Source organism: Diadema antillarum, unplaced genomic scaffold (genome assembly GCF_040938485.1).
Source record: "Diadema antillarum isolate AM-2024a unplaced genomic scaffold, OU_Dant_1.0 seq00000915_RagTag, whole genome shotgun sequence".
NCBI lineage: Eukaryota > Metazoa > Echinodermata > Echinoidea > Diadematoida > Diadematidae > Diadema > Diadema antillarum.
Window position 1 is genome coordinate 1 of NW_027271769.1, and position 17,870 is coordinate 17,870.

General features: G+C 39.8%; 1 protein-coding gene across 1 annotated transcript; it reads left to right on the top strand.

Moving 5' to 3' along the window:
• The first annotated feature begins 7,171 nt into the window (after nucleotides 1-7,171).
• LOC139741282 (mitochondrial intermembrane space import and assembly protein 40-B-like) lies at nucleotides 7,172-12,272 on the top strand. Its single transcript, XM_071651872.1, has 3 exons — nucleotides 7,172-7,319; nucleotides 10,935-11,030; nucleotides 11,974-12,272. Exons 1-3 carry the CDS (start codon nucleotides 7,298-7,300, stop codon nucleotides 12,270-12,272), a joined length of 417 nt encoding a protein of 138 aa, XP_071507973.1. The 5' UTR covers nucleotides 7,172-7,297.
• Nucleotides 12,273-17,870: the final 5,598 nt, after the last annotated feature.

Genomic DNA, 17,870 nt, shown 5'->3' on the forward strand with positions numbered 1-17,870 from the left:
AAACCTGTCTATAGCAGCCACCTGTCTAAAACGGCCACTTTTTCGTCTCCCTTGGGTGGCCGCTATAGACAGGTTTGACTGTATGTATAAAGGTCTGTGTATAAATAATTTTCCCAAGCACCCTCTCGCTTCACTCGCTCGGGAAAATAATACAGTATTGACATAGCAGGCATGGTCCAGATGTTGAAATGTCAAATAATAATATCATGGGGGGGGGGGGGGGGCTAGGCCTGAGTAATGTATTTCATGCTATGACACGTGCAACTCAGGACTATCTGCAAATTACGTACAAAAGCAAACATTAATAACAAACAAACAAAAAACGATATCAGCAATTGTGCACTTTACGGCCCTATATTATCGGTGCGAGATTTTACCCTAATCGAGCAGTGCGTGCAAATTCGAGTTCCTATCAGGCACCGCGGTTCGACAGCGGGTCTTCCGGCACTGTACTGTGTACATGTGTGTGAGATTTCGTGTTGGGATGCATGCAGTGTGTGTGAATGTGTCAACGTGCGTGGTGCGTGATGAAAGCTCTTACGGTACGCCACATGGTTGCTCTAACGCCCTTCCCTGCTGCCTGTGCGGCACGGCGTCATCGAGCACGAGTTGTGCATTGATTGGCACACAACTGGAACGCAACGAGTGGTAAACTTGCGTGCTTCAATCATGATTTTAAATGAATGAATTTTGTGTGATATATTAAGCAGGGTATCACTAATTAAACCTATTGTGCGGAGGGCATATGTCCGCTGCGGCCTTGGTGGAATTATTCTGTAAAATAATGATAAAAAAACACAAAATCTTATCTTGATTCATCAGTCTGTTAGTGTTTATTTCGTCTACACAGTCTACTGTACCAGACGCCGTGCGAAGTGTGTATAGCTACTGATTTACGGGCAGCCACTACATGGACACACACACACACACACACTAGCGCAAGCCTCGCCCGCATGGTTGGTTGCGCGATCAGCTAGCTCCGCAGAAGCGCCGTGAGGCGGGCTTTTAGTGACCTTATCACTTGTCAAATGGCGTTCCATACAGCAAGAGAAGCTCGCCAGCTGCTCAGTGCGGAATGGTTTTGGGATATCACTTAGCACAGGGCGAATAAGGTACCGATAATATAGGGCCGTAAAGTGCACAATTGCCATGAATCACGATATCGCCAGAGATACCCCCCTTTTCCCTAATCATGACATAATTGAGCAAACGATGACTGACGACTCAATCAGGATACATCTAACATTAGCTATAGTATAGTATGGGCATACACAGGTCTATTGTTAGTGATCAGGGGCATCTTGAGGCTACGGGGGGGGGGGGGGGAGAATTTGGGATAACCTCAGCTCAGGCTCAGGGCAGTCCTCAATCTTGCAATATTTGCATTTCGTTTAACCACAGTGCGATTGTGCATTGTGGTCATATGACTGACATTGCATTGTTCACCTAATAAATTTGTGAAGATCTTTGATTGCCGTAACTGAAGCGCATGTACTGTAATCTCAGTCACAGTCCAGCAGCAGAGCTGCCTGAGCAGAGCTGTGTGTGGCTATAAGAAATGTAGAGCCGCAGCTTCACCTTAGGCCTACACCGCTCACCACCACTCACCAGCCAGCCACTGCACCGCCAAGTTTCCCGCATGTAGCAGAGCGGTTTGCTGTATGGTACGTGTCAGATTACACAGTGACTGGGGAATCTTGTTCATGAGTACGGTGGTCGGTCGCGGTTAATTCCGGTTTTTAGAATTCCATGGCAGAATACAAAAAATGCGATTATTACCTCCACTCTGGGCTGATTCCTTTAAAGACGTCGTTGGGAGAACATGTCCTTTAAGCTAAGTTCGCCATTGTGAAATATACTCGAGCAACGCTCGTCTCCTTTTGCTCCTGTCGTTGTGTTTATAGTCTGTCTGTCCGTGTGTACACGGTACAATACGGCAGTATTGCAAAGCTAGTACGAAGTGCAGTGCTAGTGCAGTGCACCGTGCTGGCCGTCGTTCGTTCCAGTATTTATGTAGTCCCACCCATTAATATGGATGACATGGAATCGTAGTGCAAGTGCTAATGAACATGTGTGGTAGCTTCGTTTAGGCGGGCGTACATCAATGGTCAATCTCCGTGTGGCGAGGCATGTAAACTTCACAGTGTGAACACAACCAAATCCGCACCCACTCGTGTCGTCCTGCTACGTGGAAAGTAGTGACGACGACAAAAAGATTGTATACAAACTCTTGGTGACAAACACCACGCCCGACAGGGTCTGCGCAGCGACAGCAGCCGCCGTAGACAATAGGCTGGGTATGTACCGGTATGCAAGAAAAAATCATTAAAAAACAAAAAACAAAAACAAAAACAAAAAAGTACAAGAAAAGAATAAATACAAGATAATAAATATATATTACACAATCTTATCAATTTCATAGGAAATAAACAAAAATTCCCTGCACATCAGTGGCAAATATAATAAATCGGACAATTCAAAAATTTTCGGAAAACACTTCAACTTCATTCACCAGTCGTTGAAAATATGAATACAGTAAAACCTGCCTTAGCGGACACCTGTCTATATAGCGGTCACCTGTCCATAGCGGCCAATGAAAAAAAAAATCCCCTCGAGAGAAAAGCCATGTTCAAGACCTGTGTATAGCGGCCACCTGTCCAACACGACCAGCGGCCACATTTGTTTCCCGCGGTAGATTTTAACCTGTCTATAGCGACCAGAGCCGATAATTCAGCGTGTTTTTCTGCTTTGCAGCCGTGCCAGTCATTCATGGCAACGTTCAGTGATTGCCACCGCTGCATTCGTCACTCGTTCAGTCGTAATAACGCAGGGCTGGCGCAGTGTTTTCAAAAGTGTGGGGGCCCACTTCGGGTTTCATGAGCTAACAAGCAAAAAAAAAAAGGTCTTCAGCTCATCTCTCCCCGTCCACTTCCGGTTTCTTCAGCTAACAAGCAAAAAAAAAAAAAAAAAAAAAAAAGGTCCTCAGCTCATTCTCTCCCCTCCCATTTTAGTGCCACTTACGTACTTCCGGGTTGAAAAAAGTGTGGGGGCCCCCTTATGTATTCCTTTGTATGGTGTACAAAAAGTGTGGGGCCCCACGGCCCCCACGGCTGCGCCGCCCCTGTAATGCACTATATTAAGCTTTCTTCACGACTGTACACTCCACATGCAGCCACTGTGCAACAATTACATAAATACCGGGTACATTATATAGACGATGACTGTAACCGGTATTTGACTAACCCATTTAATATTGTTCAATGTATATGACAGGCACGTGTGCATACGAAGAGTTTGTTCGCAAAAACCGATAAGTCCATATTTGCCAAATGGAGATATTTGCGATTAAAGGTCAAGAAAAATAAAGAATAATAACAAAATTTTTGCTTCTTTTGACCATAACTTCAAAAATGTACCTTTATATATAGTGACCAATATATCATTCAAAAGGTATTATTTTGTACTTTATGACAGAGACCGTACTTCAAAATCATAAAAATGGACTTATCGGTTTTTGCGAACAAACTGAAGAGTTTGTTTGCAAAAACCGATAAGTCCATTTTTGTAAAATAGAGATATTTGCCATTAAAGGTCAAGAAAAATAAAGAGAATAATAAGAAAATTCTTGCTTCTTTTGACCATAACTTAAAAAATATACCATAATATGTAGTGACCAATATATCATTTAAAAGGTATTATTTGAACTTTATGACAGAGATCGCACTTCAAAATTTTCAAAAATGGACTTATCGGTTTTTGCAAACAAACCCTTCAACTCTTCATACGTACCTGTACGGTCCCCATATATACGTACACCCATACATACTAGTACATGCACATGTAAGTTAGTAGGATGTATACAACGATGATATAAAATGTACAATAAATGTAGGCAATGCACACATAGTTGGATAACCTGTCTAAAAGCGGCGACTTTTTTCGTCTCCCTTGGGTGGCCGCTATAGACAGGTTTGACTGAATTCTGATTAGCACTCATAAAGATATCATGCTCTCACAATTTTATATTTATAGGCCTAGGTCCTACAGAAATCACAAAATCTCAATTTTCAGCTGTACGTATATAAAACTTGACTAAACCACCCCCTCCCCTAAAAAAAATAAATAAACAAATTGATGCTACATCTGACAGATACTCATGTTGGTATGGCTTATTTTGCTTTACCCGCTGCAGGCAAGGTCTTGCTAAAAAAAATAAAAAAATATAAAAATCGGATTTTTTTTTCTAATAGGTTACATAAAAATTGTGAGGGCATGATATCATCAACTTGCTCATTTTGCATATTCATAAAGATTGGTTTAGAAATGTTTTTTGAAAAAAAAAATTGTGAAAAGTGAAAATATAGGCCTATGGTACAGTCTATCTTGCCATCATGATCACGGGCCGCGAGCCGGGGGGAGGGGGACGCTTGGTGTCATCAGTGAACCCCTTCCCCTCCCATCTTTACGGACAGAACCATTTGATAATGCGTGTGTTGTGACGACGGTTCCTTTTTATTTTTCATTTTAATGTCCTAGCGTGCGTGTGGGTGGGGCGGGGGGAGGGGAGGGGAGATAAATCATATTCCCATACCAAAATATATTACATGTATCTATCAGTCAACATTTTTGTTCTTTTCTATTTTGGGTAGTTTTAAGACAAGTTTTATATTCACACAGCTAAAATGTGAGATTTTCGTCATTTTCTAATATGAAATGAGTTGGAAATTGTGACAGCGTGATCATCAACGTGCTGATTTAAACATTCATACCAAAAACCGACTGGTCAAGAGGTTAGTGTTTTCCGAAAAAAAAAATCGGACTGTCATATCTTCCTTATTTCATATCCGATTTTGATAATTTTTGCACTTTTCTGCAGGGATTTTATTTTTTCTCTTATGAAATTGATAAAATTCAGGAATGGATTTCTGCTCTAAGTGTGCATATTTGTCATGTTTGTTGCTGTTATATTTGTTGTCGTTGTTTTAAACTGACTGTGATTCCAAGTGATTTTCATGCTGCCAGCCTTAGAAGATAAAGATAAAGGCTGTAATGAGGGATGGACCTAGATATTATATACCAAGACCTCATATCTCTAATCATTGTCAACTATTGCAAAGATTTCGTACAAATCACTGATCTCGATGTTAGACGCACCAGGGAGTGGGAAGTGATAGAGAGATTAGGCTGGGGTGCCCGGTTCCCAAAGAGCTTTTCCCCAGGTGGAGAAAATCTCTTTGGTGGTTCCCTACTTGTACCTGTACCAATAACACGACGTACTCTGTCGCCCTCTACGTTACAGCTACGTAAACCGGTGGACAGTTCGACCAATAAACAATTTGGCCGAATAAACTCCCACCCGACTAGTTATAACTTGCTAACTTGATACATGTTTACGGTTGGGAGTAACTAGGACAATAATTATTGTAAACCTACTCGATGGACAATTACTCCAGGCCCTTCTCCTGACCTTTCCCCTAATCCCAATCCTGAGTGTAATCCTGATCCTATACCAAACTCTAACCCTAACCATACTCCTGAACTTTTAACGGAAGGGGTGGGGGGGGGGGGGGGGCTCTGTAATTGTCCTCGGATCGGGGTAACCAGATACCAGTCAGTATCAGCTCCACAACAATAAAACCGCAGATGCGGCAATTATTTCTGATGGATATATATCTAATAAATGAAGCCGCCAATTATCAAGGAACATTTCAATTCATATATACACCAGGGGTTCCTACTGACGAAATAAAGGAGGCAGACTTAGAAGAAGAAGAAGAAGAAGAAGAAGAAGAAGAAGAAGAAGAAGAAGAAGAAGAAGAAATTACAAAGGGAGTGGCTCACTATATAATTTATTGGGTAGTAAATGGTTGGGAACAGGCGATGCTCTACATGTTTTTCTAAGAGTGAATCTCTAGGAGAGAACAGAGTTTTTTATGCTCTAAGATTTCCCAGTCATTTTCAGTTCTTTCCTCTTATTAATTTGTCCGAAACCGGGAGACCGGGAGGGGCCCGGCGGCCAGCCGGGGGCTTACATGGGTGGTAAACTCGCAGAGTTCCCCAAACGCAGGCTCGGTAGTGATATGCCACATACTCGTGTAGGCCTTCTATGTCTGTGCTAACTGAGGAGTTGGAAGTGGGAACTCAATGACACTTTGATATTTTGCTGTACAGTACTGGTTGAGGCGGGGATTCATGTTTTGAACATTCTTAAGTGAGGTAATGAGAAACCTCTTATGAAATATGAAAGAACATGTAATTTTAAGAAGGATTCAAGGTTTATTTGATGAAAATTGGTTTTCAAATGGCTGAGAAATCCAAAAAAGTGATAATAATACTAAAAAGCAAAAGGCCAAGCCTTTTATTAGAATCTCTTTGTTTCACCTTAATTGTTTTTTTCGGATATCTCAGCCATTCCAAAACCGATTTTCATCAAATAAACTTTTGATATTACCCCTTAGAATTTATTGCACGCTCTTTGACATCTCATAGATTGGTTTCTGAATGTCTCGCAAAATGTTAAATCCTCACCTCCACCAGAACTGTACACTCCCTTTAAACTGTCAAGAGGATCAACATGGATTTAAAGGCAATCGTATGCTAACCGGCTTCATCGTGAAACCGTATACATGTCAAATTGTAGTTTCGTGATTAATTGCTCCATTGAGAACATTTTTTTTTTTTTTTAAATAGATGAGTTCTTTTGTTCTGCTGATTTTAGTTTCTCGATCTAATGTCGTACGAACATATTTTAGGGGTATATACTCCCGGGATGAGAGGACATAAACCAACATTCATTCCCACTTCCACAAAGTTCAAGTGTCCTTAGAATTTCTTCGCATCAGTTTTTTTTTTTTTTTCCTCAGGTCGAGTCGTCTAGCAACAGTGACATAGATGTCTTAGGCCGAGGTGACGCCCAACATGCATTCCCTAAAGCTGGCAGCCTCGGCAAGAGCTCGCCGGCGCGCGCCGCATATGCAGTTTGCCCACACGCATTACCAGCAGTGCACATACAGCACTGGCACATGCTGTAATACTAAGTATACGGACGAGCCACCGGCCACATGTGCTCGTACTGTCTTGCGTAATACAACAGCGTTAGACATTACATCAGGGAAGAACGTGTAAGAATGTTGCGTATGACCACGCAAGTACGAGTTTGATACACTGTACATGATCCGATCTCCCGTACTGTTCAGTTCTAAACTACGACGAATTGTGTCACAATATCATCACATTGCCAAAACCAAAATTGTTTAGCAAATCTGATGTAGATCTACGCCCGGCGCCCGAAGCGAAGATGTCTCACTGTCGAGCAGAAGGTGAGTTGCCACTATCTAATTCCACTGCACTGCCACTGCACTGCCACTGAGCTGCATGCTGCACTGGCTGGAGCTATTTGCAAAATTGTAGTTTGTAACACCCGGTTACACTGAATATACTTTGTAGTTCCACTAGTTGTACCCAAGATGGTAAATGGTAACACTTCAGCGACACTGTCGTGTCACTGCATTAAACTCTGCATTGCATGGACTGTAGTGTAGTTTAGTACCAGAGCTACAAAGTCTCACGCATTCTGCGTGAGACTCAAGCATTTAGGGTCTGTCTCACGATCTCACGCATGGCACCCATTTTTCTCACGCATCAGGTGAAGTCTGCAATTTGGGCCAAAAATAAGGAGCATAGCTCAAAGGACTAAAGTGATAGTTGCAATTGAAGGTATATTTCCCCTTTGTCTTTCAAAATTAGTAAAAAATAGTGACTTAAGTATGCACCAGATCGCATCATTAAGAGCTAATGATTTAAAAAAGCTCCCTACCATGGAAGGGGGACACCCCCCTCGTTAGCGCGCGCATGCCGAGATGCCGAGTCATGAAAATCTCACTCATAAAAGTTTTTTGAACTTGACATCTCTGTAGTACGTTTGTAGGACTCTAACGTATACTTTTCTCTTAGTCTTATTGATCTGTTCTACCAGTAAAATTTTTATATTGGTACCAAAACTGCTAAACTGCAAAACTGCAAAACTTTAGACATTAGGCATTTGTAAGTTCAAACACTAACAGTAAAAGTACACTTGTGAAGAGTAAGGCCAAAAAAAAAAAAATTGTTGCATTGGCGTAACATGAGATTTTCAAATAGGGTCGGTCGGGCGGATTTTTTTTTTTTTTTTTTTTTTTTTTTTTTTTTTGCTACCTGCATTTTACGTGTAAAACTCGTGCTCAGCTCAGTAAACAGTTACAACTGCTGCACCGAATGTGCTGTGTTCATCTATTGTACAAATCATTTATGAGGCCGATATTACTGGAATTATACCCCTTCACAGAATTTAAAGATGTTGAAATCCCTATCCTGAATGTTTTCACTTCATATTTTACTATTTTGACTTAGATAAGATAGATGCAAATTGACCCATATGTACGATCTTTTCATCGCACACGACGATCTCTATTACAGTCCCACATATACAGATTCGTGTAAGTTCTCCACACAAGAACCCTATGGCAAAACTGTGCACAATACATCGCAGTCTGAATGCTACGTATACACTGAATAAATCTTGTTAGAGTACGTGTCCGTGTTGGAAACAGATGACGTACTGATCAAGGAAGGCTTATGCGAGGCGCTAGATCTCTCCCTCGTACATCCGATATCCCCAGAGCCGTTTCCACTTCCGGGTTTGTGCGATCGTGATCGCAATCAACAAGATATTTGATATCGATAGCAAAAAAAAAATAATAAAAAAACATGGGGTCGGCGGAATTTTTAGGGTCGGGCGGGTTACGCCAATGCAACAATTTTTTTTTTTTGGCCTAAGTTTAATATGACTTGAATGCAGTGCAGTGTCACTTGACTGCCCATTTGGTGTATGTCAGCTCGGCTCACCACTGTGTGAGCTGAGAGACTATCTATCACTATCACCATATCAGTTACACCTGTACTAATGTAGAGGCTGTAACTTAGTTTAGTAGGAGTCACTTTTAATATGCTGATACACGTTGTACATTGGAATGCGTTTTAGTTAGAATCTAACACCTCACTGAAATGGAACATTCTCAGTCATTGAAATGGACCATGATATATAATAAAATGAAATACACTGTAGAGTCTACAGTGAAAACTCGGTATACAATGTGTTAACATGTGAAACGAGGTCCTTGTGACCAAGATAATTTTTCTTTGTATCAGATATTTTGTTATATCAGTAGACGGATCTAGTCAATAAACAATACAAAACAAAGGAAATAAATTTTGGCACTGGTTGAGAAATTATTTTGTTATACATGTATCAGGTATTTTGTTATCTGATCTCTTTTATCAAATTTCCACTGTAGGCCTATAGGTGTTGGAAAGAGTTGATGTCTCCCTTTAGAACTAATTTTGCCATACCTCTCTAGACTTCGTGACTAGCATAGCCTTCCCTTAGCTTACGCACAGATGCAGGCATATTTGGCAAGGACATGCATGCATCCATGCGTTTTAGTTACAATAGTATCATAGCTATAATAGGATAGGATAGTGTAAAGTGGTATGGCAAATGAGTGAAGGGGGGGGGGGACACAAAGAACTTCCTTAGGAGTTAATGCATCTGTAAAATCCTGTTCAACTAACAATATCTTTATACATGTAGAACACCTATCTACAGGTGTATGGTCATTACAATGTAAACCAAGTCACCTTTTCTATGAAATATTCTACAATTAAAGGGACAGACTTCAGGACATGAACAGGGCTTCCTCAAAGTTACGTCCACGGGAGATTCTGCGTTCATCTGTCATGCACAATAGGCTGAAAAAACTCATCCAATGATCAACTTTAGTACAAAATCTGAAATTGTTTATAGATGCAGTCTAAACCCCTACTTGATGTCCACAAAACATTACAATGTACAGTATGTACATGTACAAGTATGTGTGTGTACATACAAATGCATTTCTTGCTGATTCAGCTGAGATACATACATGTACATCTACATTGCATGTCCTTCAGTGCTTACCAGTACAAGTTGCACTACTTGCTAGATGAGGAGCCATCATACAATTGTACAAACAAAAGTAGCTTTTAGATAGGGTCTATGACCAAAAAAAAGGCTGTTTTATTTTTGTCTACTTGCAGCCAACTTATTTTGGACAAAATGGAAAGCAATGCATGAGAAGTTGAATTAAGGAGAGTAATAACCTCATGATAACTGCATCATTACAGCGTGGTCCTTCTAATAGATTTCGCTTCCCATTGTAAAGTGTAGATAATTATACAGCTGTAGTCTACTGTAGGGTATGGTATGGTGTAAGAGCGTGAAATTGATCTAAAGATATATTTGTATCAAATTCGATTTTTCTTTCAGCTTTCCATAGAGATTATTTTCCATACATGTCCCTTGTCATTTCTTCTCATACTTAGCCTCCCATACACTACATCCCAATCCTTTCCCCTTCCTTGTGCCTACAATGTATTATACACTTTTCAGTACCTAAGAACTTTTACTTCTCACCCAGCTCCCCACCTCATGACTCTTGTTCTGTCCCATTCATGTTTAAGTTCAGACCAGCTCATGATCACCCCATCTTTACTTTCCATTGGTTCTTTCTTTGACCTCAGGTCACACTCTTTTCGTTTTGATTGGTTTGTGTAGTCTATGATACGCGAATGGAAAGAACCCTGTGGGTTCATAATAAAGAGTCAGTCTACCTCTGGAACTCACTGAGAGAGGACCTCCTTCTTTCTGCCTAGCGCTCCCTTTTTTTGCTCTGAATGTTTCTTGGAGGTTGCCTAAATGCTGCTCAGCTTGTGGAGTGTCGAGTGACTAGCTGATAATGATTTTGGACACCAAAATGAGTGTTGCATTAGTACAATGTATAACATTGTTTTGATGCTAAGAAAGCCAAATGCACTACTTATCGAACATTTATTCTCTGTATGTTTTACTGTTTGCGCAGGAAAGGACAAAATCTTATTTGCAACAAAGGAGGATCTCGAGGCCCCAATCAAGGATGAATTGAAATACTTGGAAGAAGATGATGAAGAGGCAGAAGGTATCTTTACAGTTGTACATTATCTACATGTATATAGATGATGTCTGGCAAGAGGGTGAACATACAGAATGTTTGTTCAACCCAGGGGGTTTAAAATTAATCGAGGATCTTTTTATCCCCCCCCCCCCCCCCGATAGCATTTCAAATACTGAGGGTGGAACATTTCACTGTGATCCCGACAAAAAAGTGATTGTCTTGTATGTTAAATGAGTCTGTCAAAGTACTTTGAATTTTTTTTTGTGGTGCTCTCTGTAACAAGAGCTTAGAAACCATGATAATAATTACCTTTTTATATTAGGGGCCTGTTACATAAAATTGTCAACCTGAGAAAACTCAGGGTATTTGTAAGTATGCTTTTTTTCCTGTGTTAAAGTTAATGGCAGAATCATGCTCACCTGAGTTTTCAGTCTTATGAGAGTTTTTCTGAGGTAGATAGTTTGATGGAACAGGCCCCAGGTTTCTCAGTAATCAGGGTACAAACAGAAAAAAAGGGAGTTTGAACCAGCAAAATCACCTTGTTAAAAGAGGGTTTGTCAAAGCAGACCTCAATACAACAAAATTCCTCTGTATTGTATGTAGTGTGTGTGTAAAGTGATACACTACAGTGTAATCATGCTGATGGCATGTAAGCTATGGCTGGAGGAAAAGCTATCTTGAGTTACCAGCATACATTATTTGTCCATCTCACAGATAAATGATACAGACAGGCCCCTTGCTTTGTTTTCCTTCCAGAAGAACATGACAAGCAGCTAATAAGGTTTTGCTTCCATTTTGCTAGAAAACTGGCTAACCTGTGTGCCACATACAATGGCAAGTGCAATGTATCATTAGTGAAGTGAAAGCAGATATGATGAGGACTTTGATCAGTGCAAAACATTTTTTTTTTTTCAAAAGTGATTATTAATTTCAGCAAAATGTTTGTTTTTTCATGGTTTTCCCACAGGCTTGATTCTAGCCAATGGTGAGATCAACTGGAGCTGCCCGTGCCTAGGGGGCATGGCCAGTGGTCCCTGTGGGATGGAGTTCAGAGAGGCCTTCTCCTGTTTCCACTACAGCACGGCAGAACCCAAAGGGTCAGACTGCATAGACAATTTCCGCAAGATGCAGGAATGCATGGTATCCTACCCCGAACTTTACCCGCTGGACGACAAGTCGCAGCCACACGACGAGCCGGACCAAGGTACAGCGCCACCGGAAGATGACGATGCTGATAAGCAAAAAGAAGACAGTGCAGGCAGCTAGCATGAGTCAAAATGATGTGATTTTGTAATTTGTATCAGAATTACAATATTTTAATGATGTTTACGGTGTTGGCCCAGCGGGATCTGTTGGACTGTCCTGTTTTATGCAAGATTGCCAACCCTGTAACTTGGTTGATTTCTGATCAGGATTTCCATCGCACTCAAGATGGTTCGCTCTGTGGATGTTGTAATGGTATGCATTTTCAATGATTTTCTAATTCAGACATAATTCTCATGAATGGATCTGTGACATGAGGAATTTGGAGAAGCTATTTGTGCTGATTGAAGGATGAAGGCATCTGCTCCCTTGGATATGGCAAACTCTGCTGCGAATCAGCTGTCAATATTTGGGGTCAAATTAAATCAGTATTAATGCTGGATGTGATTATACGTAAAGAAATGGACTATAGACGTACGCACAGAATATGTATGGGATGAATTAGTCTGGTCATGACCTCCTGTATAGCAAGATTGTCAGTTTTTAGTCCTCACCTACTGGAGAAATGAAGGAGATTGTCAGATATATTGCTGCAATCTTGCGAGAAATGCCCTGGATGCCCTGGTTAGACTTGTACAGGATATTCAACAACATACAAGATGCAAATTCTTTTACATGTATTTTGAGCGCTTGATAAGATTATTGATTTGACATTGGATAGAGAATGAAAACTTTTTAATGACAGAACCCTTCAATTTTCTGTTTTTGAAAAAAAACAAAAAACCAGTTGTGAATCGTATTTGGTATTCTGACTATTCATTATGTAGTCATATCTCTGAGCCATAGAAACTGGATTCTTTAGATGAAATATGGTTCCCATATCCTAGACCTACAGTAATGATACTGAATATAAGTGTAGATATTGTTGAGCTTTTTTTTTAGAGTATTTTAAAACTGGACTTGATGTTAATCACAAGTGGAAGTCTTGTGAATTGCATGAACAATTGGTTTGCATTATCTACCTCTATCACAGAAATACTGCAACTTCAAGACAGTGACATAAGCTCTAGCAAAATTAAAGTTAAGACACTAATAAATTTTGTGTCAAAAGGACAGGTTTGAATAAAGTTTTAATACCTGGCATGTGAATCAGACACCTAAACCTACCTGTCTCAAGTTACGTGACTGAAATGTCACTAGTGTTTTACAGTGCACTCCTGTTATAGTTAAGACAGTTATGACATCATTCTTGATACAATGAAGTAAAGATTCATATCCCTACATTTTCTATTTCTACTGTTTGGTTATAATGAAATTTCAATTAAGCGAAAGTAAACTGCCGGTCCTGATGACTTCGCCTATTACGGGAATCACCTACAGTGTTTCTCATGTGTCATACACGATAAGTACAGAGACCAAAAATATGTTACCTGGTACACAGTATTTACTTCATTTGTACCAGAAATAAACCCTTTAATGTATTGTCTTTCATGGATATTGTATCAGTTTCTTGGGCAGGAATTCACCAGACTCAGTTTTTGCTATGTAGGGCAAGCCTCCAGCAAGCTTTGTGGTAAAGGGAAAGCACGCTTAAAATCTGAATACATTACCAAAATGGTGTACTATGATATTGTAAGCAGAGCTAAAAAGAAAGTATTTCTTTCAAGGAAGTGTGAATGATTAACCCAAGGACTGTGAAGACATAGACTGTACATCCGCTTGTATAATTATCCAATACATCACACTGTATCGGTGCAACTGTTATTTGTAAAACTAACAAGCAACTTAGTGCAGACTCTACACAGAGAGGCAGGAAGAGCACAGTACACTCCCGTTATAACGAAATTCCAGTTACAACAAAGTAAAAATTCAGGCCGCAACATTATCCACTTTACAGCGTTGTATGTATTTTTATTGTTTATTTGTTCGGTTATAACGAAATTTTGATATAACCAAAGAAAACTGCCAGTCCCGAGGACTTTGTTATAACGGGAGTCCACTGTAGCACAGTGTTGGTTACCTTGGTTTCTAAAAAAGGAAATGTTCAGTGTTTGATTACACAGTTGCATTGATTTTTGCAGGGGTGAATGCAATGTTGTCTACCATACACGTGTATCTCCTAGCTTGCAGAGTTTTGGATAAGACTTCTCAATGTATGCTTTCTTCTAAAAAGTTACTAGACATAGAAGCTCACAAGAAACATAGCAACATCCATGGGTAAAAAATGTTGGGTATTCATAATTGCCATTGAATGTTGCACCACCGTGTGTATGAGGAAATACATAAAAGCATACAAGGGTAGTTCATTCCAAATTAAACTCTGAGGTAAAGAGAAACCTTGGTCTAATGAGGATGTGAAAACCACGACATTTACCTTGTTAGATATCCAGTTTCTCTGTACAAAAGCAAAGAAATATGAAAAATTGCAACCTGTACATCAATAAGAGGGTGTTGTTTTATTTTGTCCAACCTCTTTTGATTAAGGTTCCACTGTATACTATGACCATGGGAAGGAAAGACAATACTCTATTCTGATTTAATTAGTGTCAGTTCCTACATTTTAGAGGCGTATCCTACGTAGTTTGTATTGTCACAGGAAGGAAATGTTACATGTGAGGCAGGTTTGTGGAATAATCCACAGCAGTATTTTACTGTATGAGGAATGTAGGTTTGGACCTGACAAAGATCTAGCAGTACTGATAAAAAGTTTCTCAGCACATGAAATTATGTTTCCAAGCTATAAGTGAAATAATTGTTACTTCGGTTGTCAGTTCTGACAAGGATCTGAAACTGCCAGCATTTTGGCTAATCACAGGTTTGGGCACTTTTTTTTTTTTTCAAAGGTCTCTTTTTGAATCAGAATTATTCTTCAAAAATTATGGGCAACCACATGGCAGTCCCCTTCAAAGAAATGTCCTCATTGTTTGCAGTGTTGGTCTGCCCGTACGTCCAACACCTGTATTGTGTGAGAGTTTACCTGGATCTTGTATGGAGCCAAAGGGTGCATTCGTGCGCTCTAAAGCGAACCAAAGCGAACTGAACCAAAGCGTACCGTACCGAAATTGAAGCATTCGAGTGCTCTGGCGAGAAAGCGTACTTCACAAGTCATTTTTAGAAAAGGTCATGCATTTTTATAGCAAGAATGTCATCCACCTGGCGCTTGAACTACTTACAGCTGTCCCGAACAAAGAGAATGATGTTTTTGCATTGTGACATATGCGCATGCTTTACAGCAAACTTTTGATACGTTTTTGGTACGCTTTTGGAGCACATCGGGAAGTGGTCCACTTTTGGCTCGATACAGTACGGTACGGTACACTTTAGGAGAGTGCTCGAACGCAAACTTAGATACCGGTAAACTTAAATTAGGTGAAATACACCATAATATGCAATTTTTAGGTCAACCAAGGAGTTGGGTCAACTCAGATGTGTTTTCTGAGTTTACTAAGTACTCCACTCAATGGAGTTGACATTTTTAGTCAGGAGAGAACAAAGTAAAAGTCAATCAAGAAGTGTTGAGGCTTGGCTTTCATGCCCTTACTCGGAATGTGAAATGGTACACCAGAAAAAGAAAGAACCATCCTGTTTGCACATTGACGGCTGAGACACATGTCAAGCGAGGTGTACCACCTGAAGCTTGTTGTACCAATCTCTCTGATCTCAGTTGCAAGTGTACGTACTAACAGTTATGGAAGATACCGAATCATGAATGTACCCTACAGTGATATCCTGTGTGTAGATGGTATCATCACTGTCTGTCAGTATATTGTACTGTTTATGATCTGGTGTTATCCCTCTTTGCGGTGACAACTATATACAGTGGTTGTGATTTCAGAACATTTTCATTTTCTTCATGAATAAAACTGACGGTGTGCATTCAGCAGTCATGGTATATTGTACAGTTGTATATGAGGTGAAATTTGTTTTCATTTGATCACTCTGAACATGGATACACTTTACAACTCTTTGCCAGTGAAGCAACAATGGATGAAATTCCGTACATGTATTTTGTCCAATCTTCTTTGCTGGATATTTACTAGATCTGTCTGAAACATTAGAATAAACCACAATTTGATTCCATAAGTTAAAGGTCCTGTTTACCTTTGGGAACAGTGATTTAAAAAAAAAATGTTTAAGATACAATATCACATTTGATGCATATGTGTAGATCAGCTGTATCACAAAACATCCTACCATATAAAATTTTTGCAATAAAGCCTAAAATATAAGGAGATTTCATGGCTTTTGTCAATAAACCATAACTGTAGACGGTTAAGCCCGGAAACATTATTATAACTATTGTTCACATTTTTTATATTGAACAATACTTCACATTGATCATAATGATTCTAAATTTTACATTGGTTGTTTCTATCCCTAACTCACATTTTAGAACTATTTTGAAGCACTACTGCTAGGTTTTTGTTTCATCTGCAAATGGTAAATTATGCCTTTAATTCTTTACAGTACTACATTTTCACATGTCTCATTGCACCATCGCTTCCCAAATTAACTTGTAATTGGATGGAAGCATGTACAGTATCTGTATGTACTTATTCGTGACATAACTCATGCACATGCACAAAGGCATAAATGTAATTGAATTCAGGTTTTGTGAAAAAGTTTACCGGTATTGTAAACTTTTTCACACAGTAGCATGTTGGGTACAAGTTTTGAATACGTTTTACATGTAAAACGGTAAACTGTGAAATTGAATCAAAAATTATTGTCAGTGTAATTTGTTGAACTTTGAATCCTCACCATTATGATATCTAAATGAGGAGTGTAATGAATATTAATGAGACGAGTACTCGGGTTGACGATGGCGATTCTATAGATATGCAAAAGACAGGCTGTTATCGGGATTGTATTGCCCATGCAACTGGTCGATAAAGAAATATACGTGTAGGCCCTGCATAAAAAACACCTTTCAAGGACGACGTATGACTGAGCTGGGCTTTTGTTTTCTGTTCTTGCTACATGCCCAAATAGCGGCGAAAAAGTCCACCGAATTTGCAAAGCTGGGTTCACCGTTTTTTAAACTGCCTGTGGGATTATTGCACTTTCGTGAGAACAGAAATAACCCAACGGAATGGACGTGGGATGCTTCATCGACAGTGCGCCCCCACCCCCTCCCGTCCCGAGTCCCGGAGCGTCTCTACCCTGAGTACCCTGCTGATGATAGCGTTTTTAACGCATAGATGGTTTGCATCACAAACCATCTATAAGTCGCAAAGTTTCACAACTTTTTTGTTGGTTGGAAAATGTGTCTTCAAACTTGCCTTTATTGTCCGCGTTCATCTCGGTGTGTCTCTCAGTTTCTTTGTCCATCTGGATCCAACGCTGACGGGTTTTATATTTTCGTTCTTTCGCTCTGACCTCCATTCCGCCAGAAATTGGAATGTGGATCGTATCACTTTGAGGTTCTGCGTCTGTGTATAACGGAGATTGAAAGTATGGACTATCTTAGAGGTTACAACTCGATCCGTGGTTTGTTAAAACGTTTTTGTTTCGTATTTGTTTTTGTTTTGGTCAATCTATACTTCTATCACTTTAGTCCAGAAACAAGTCATTGTTGCAAATGATTGAAATCTAATAGCATAACCACGCATGATGCCAATACATTGGAAACTCGATATAAAGAAGAGATCTGATGTAACA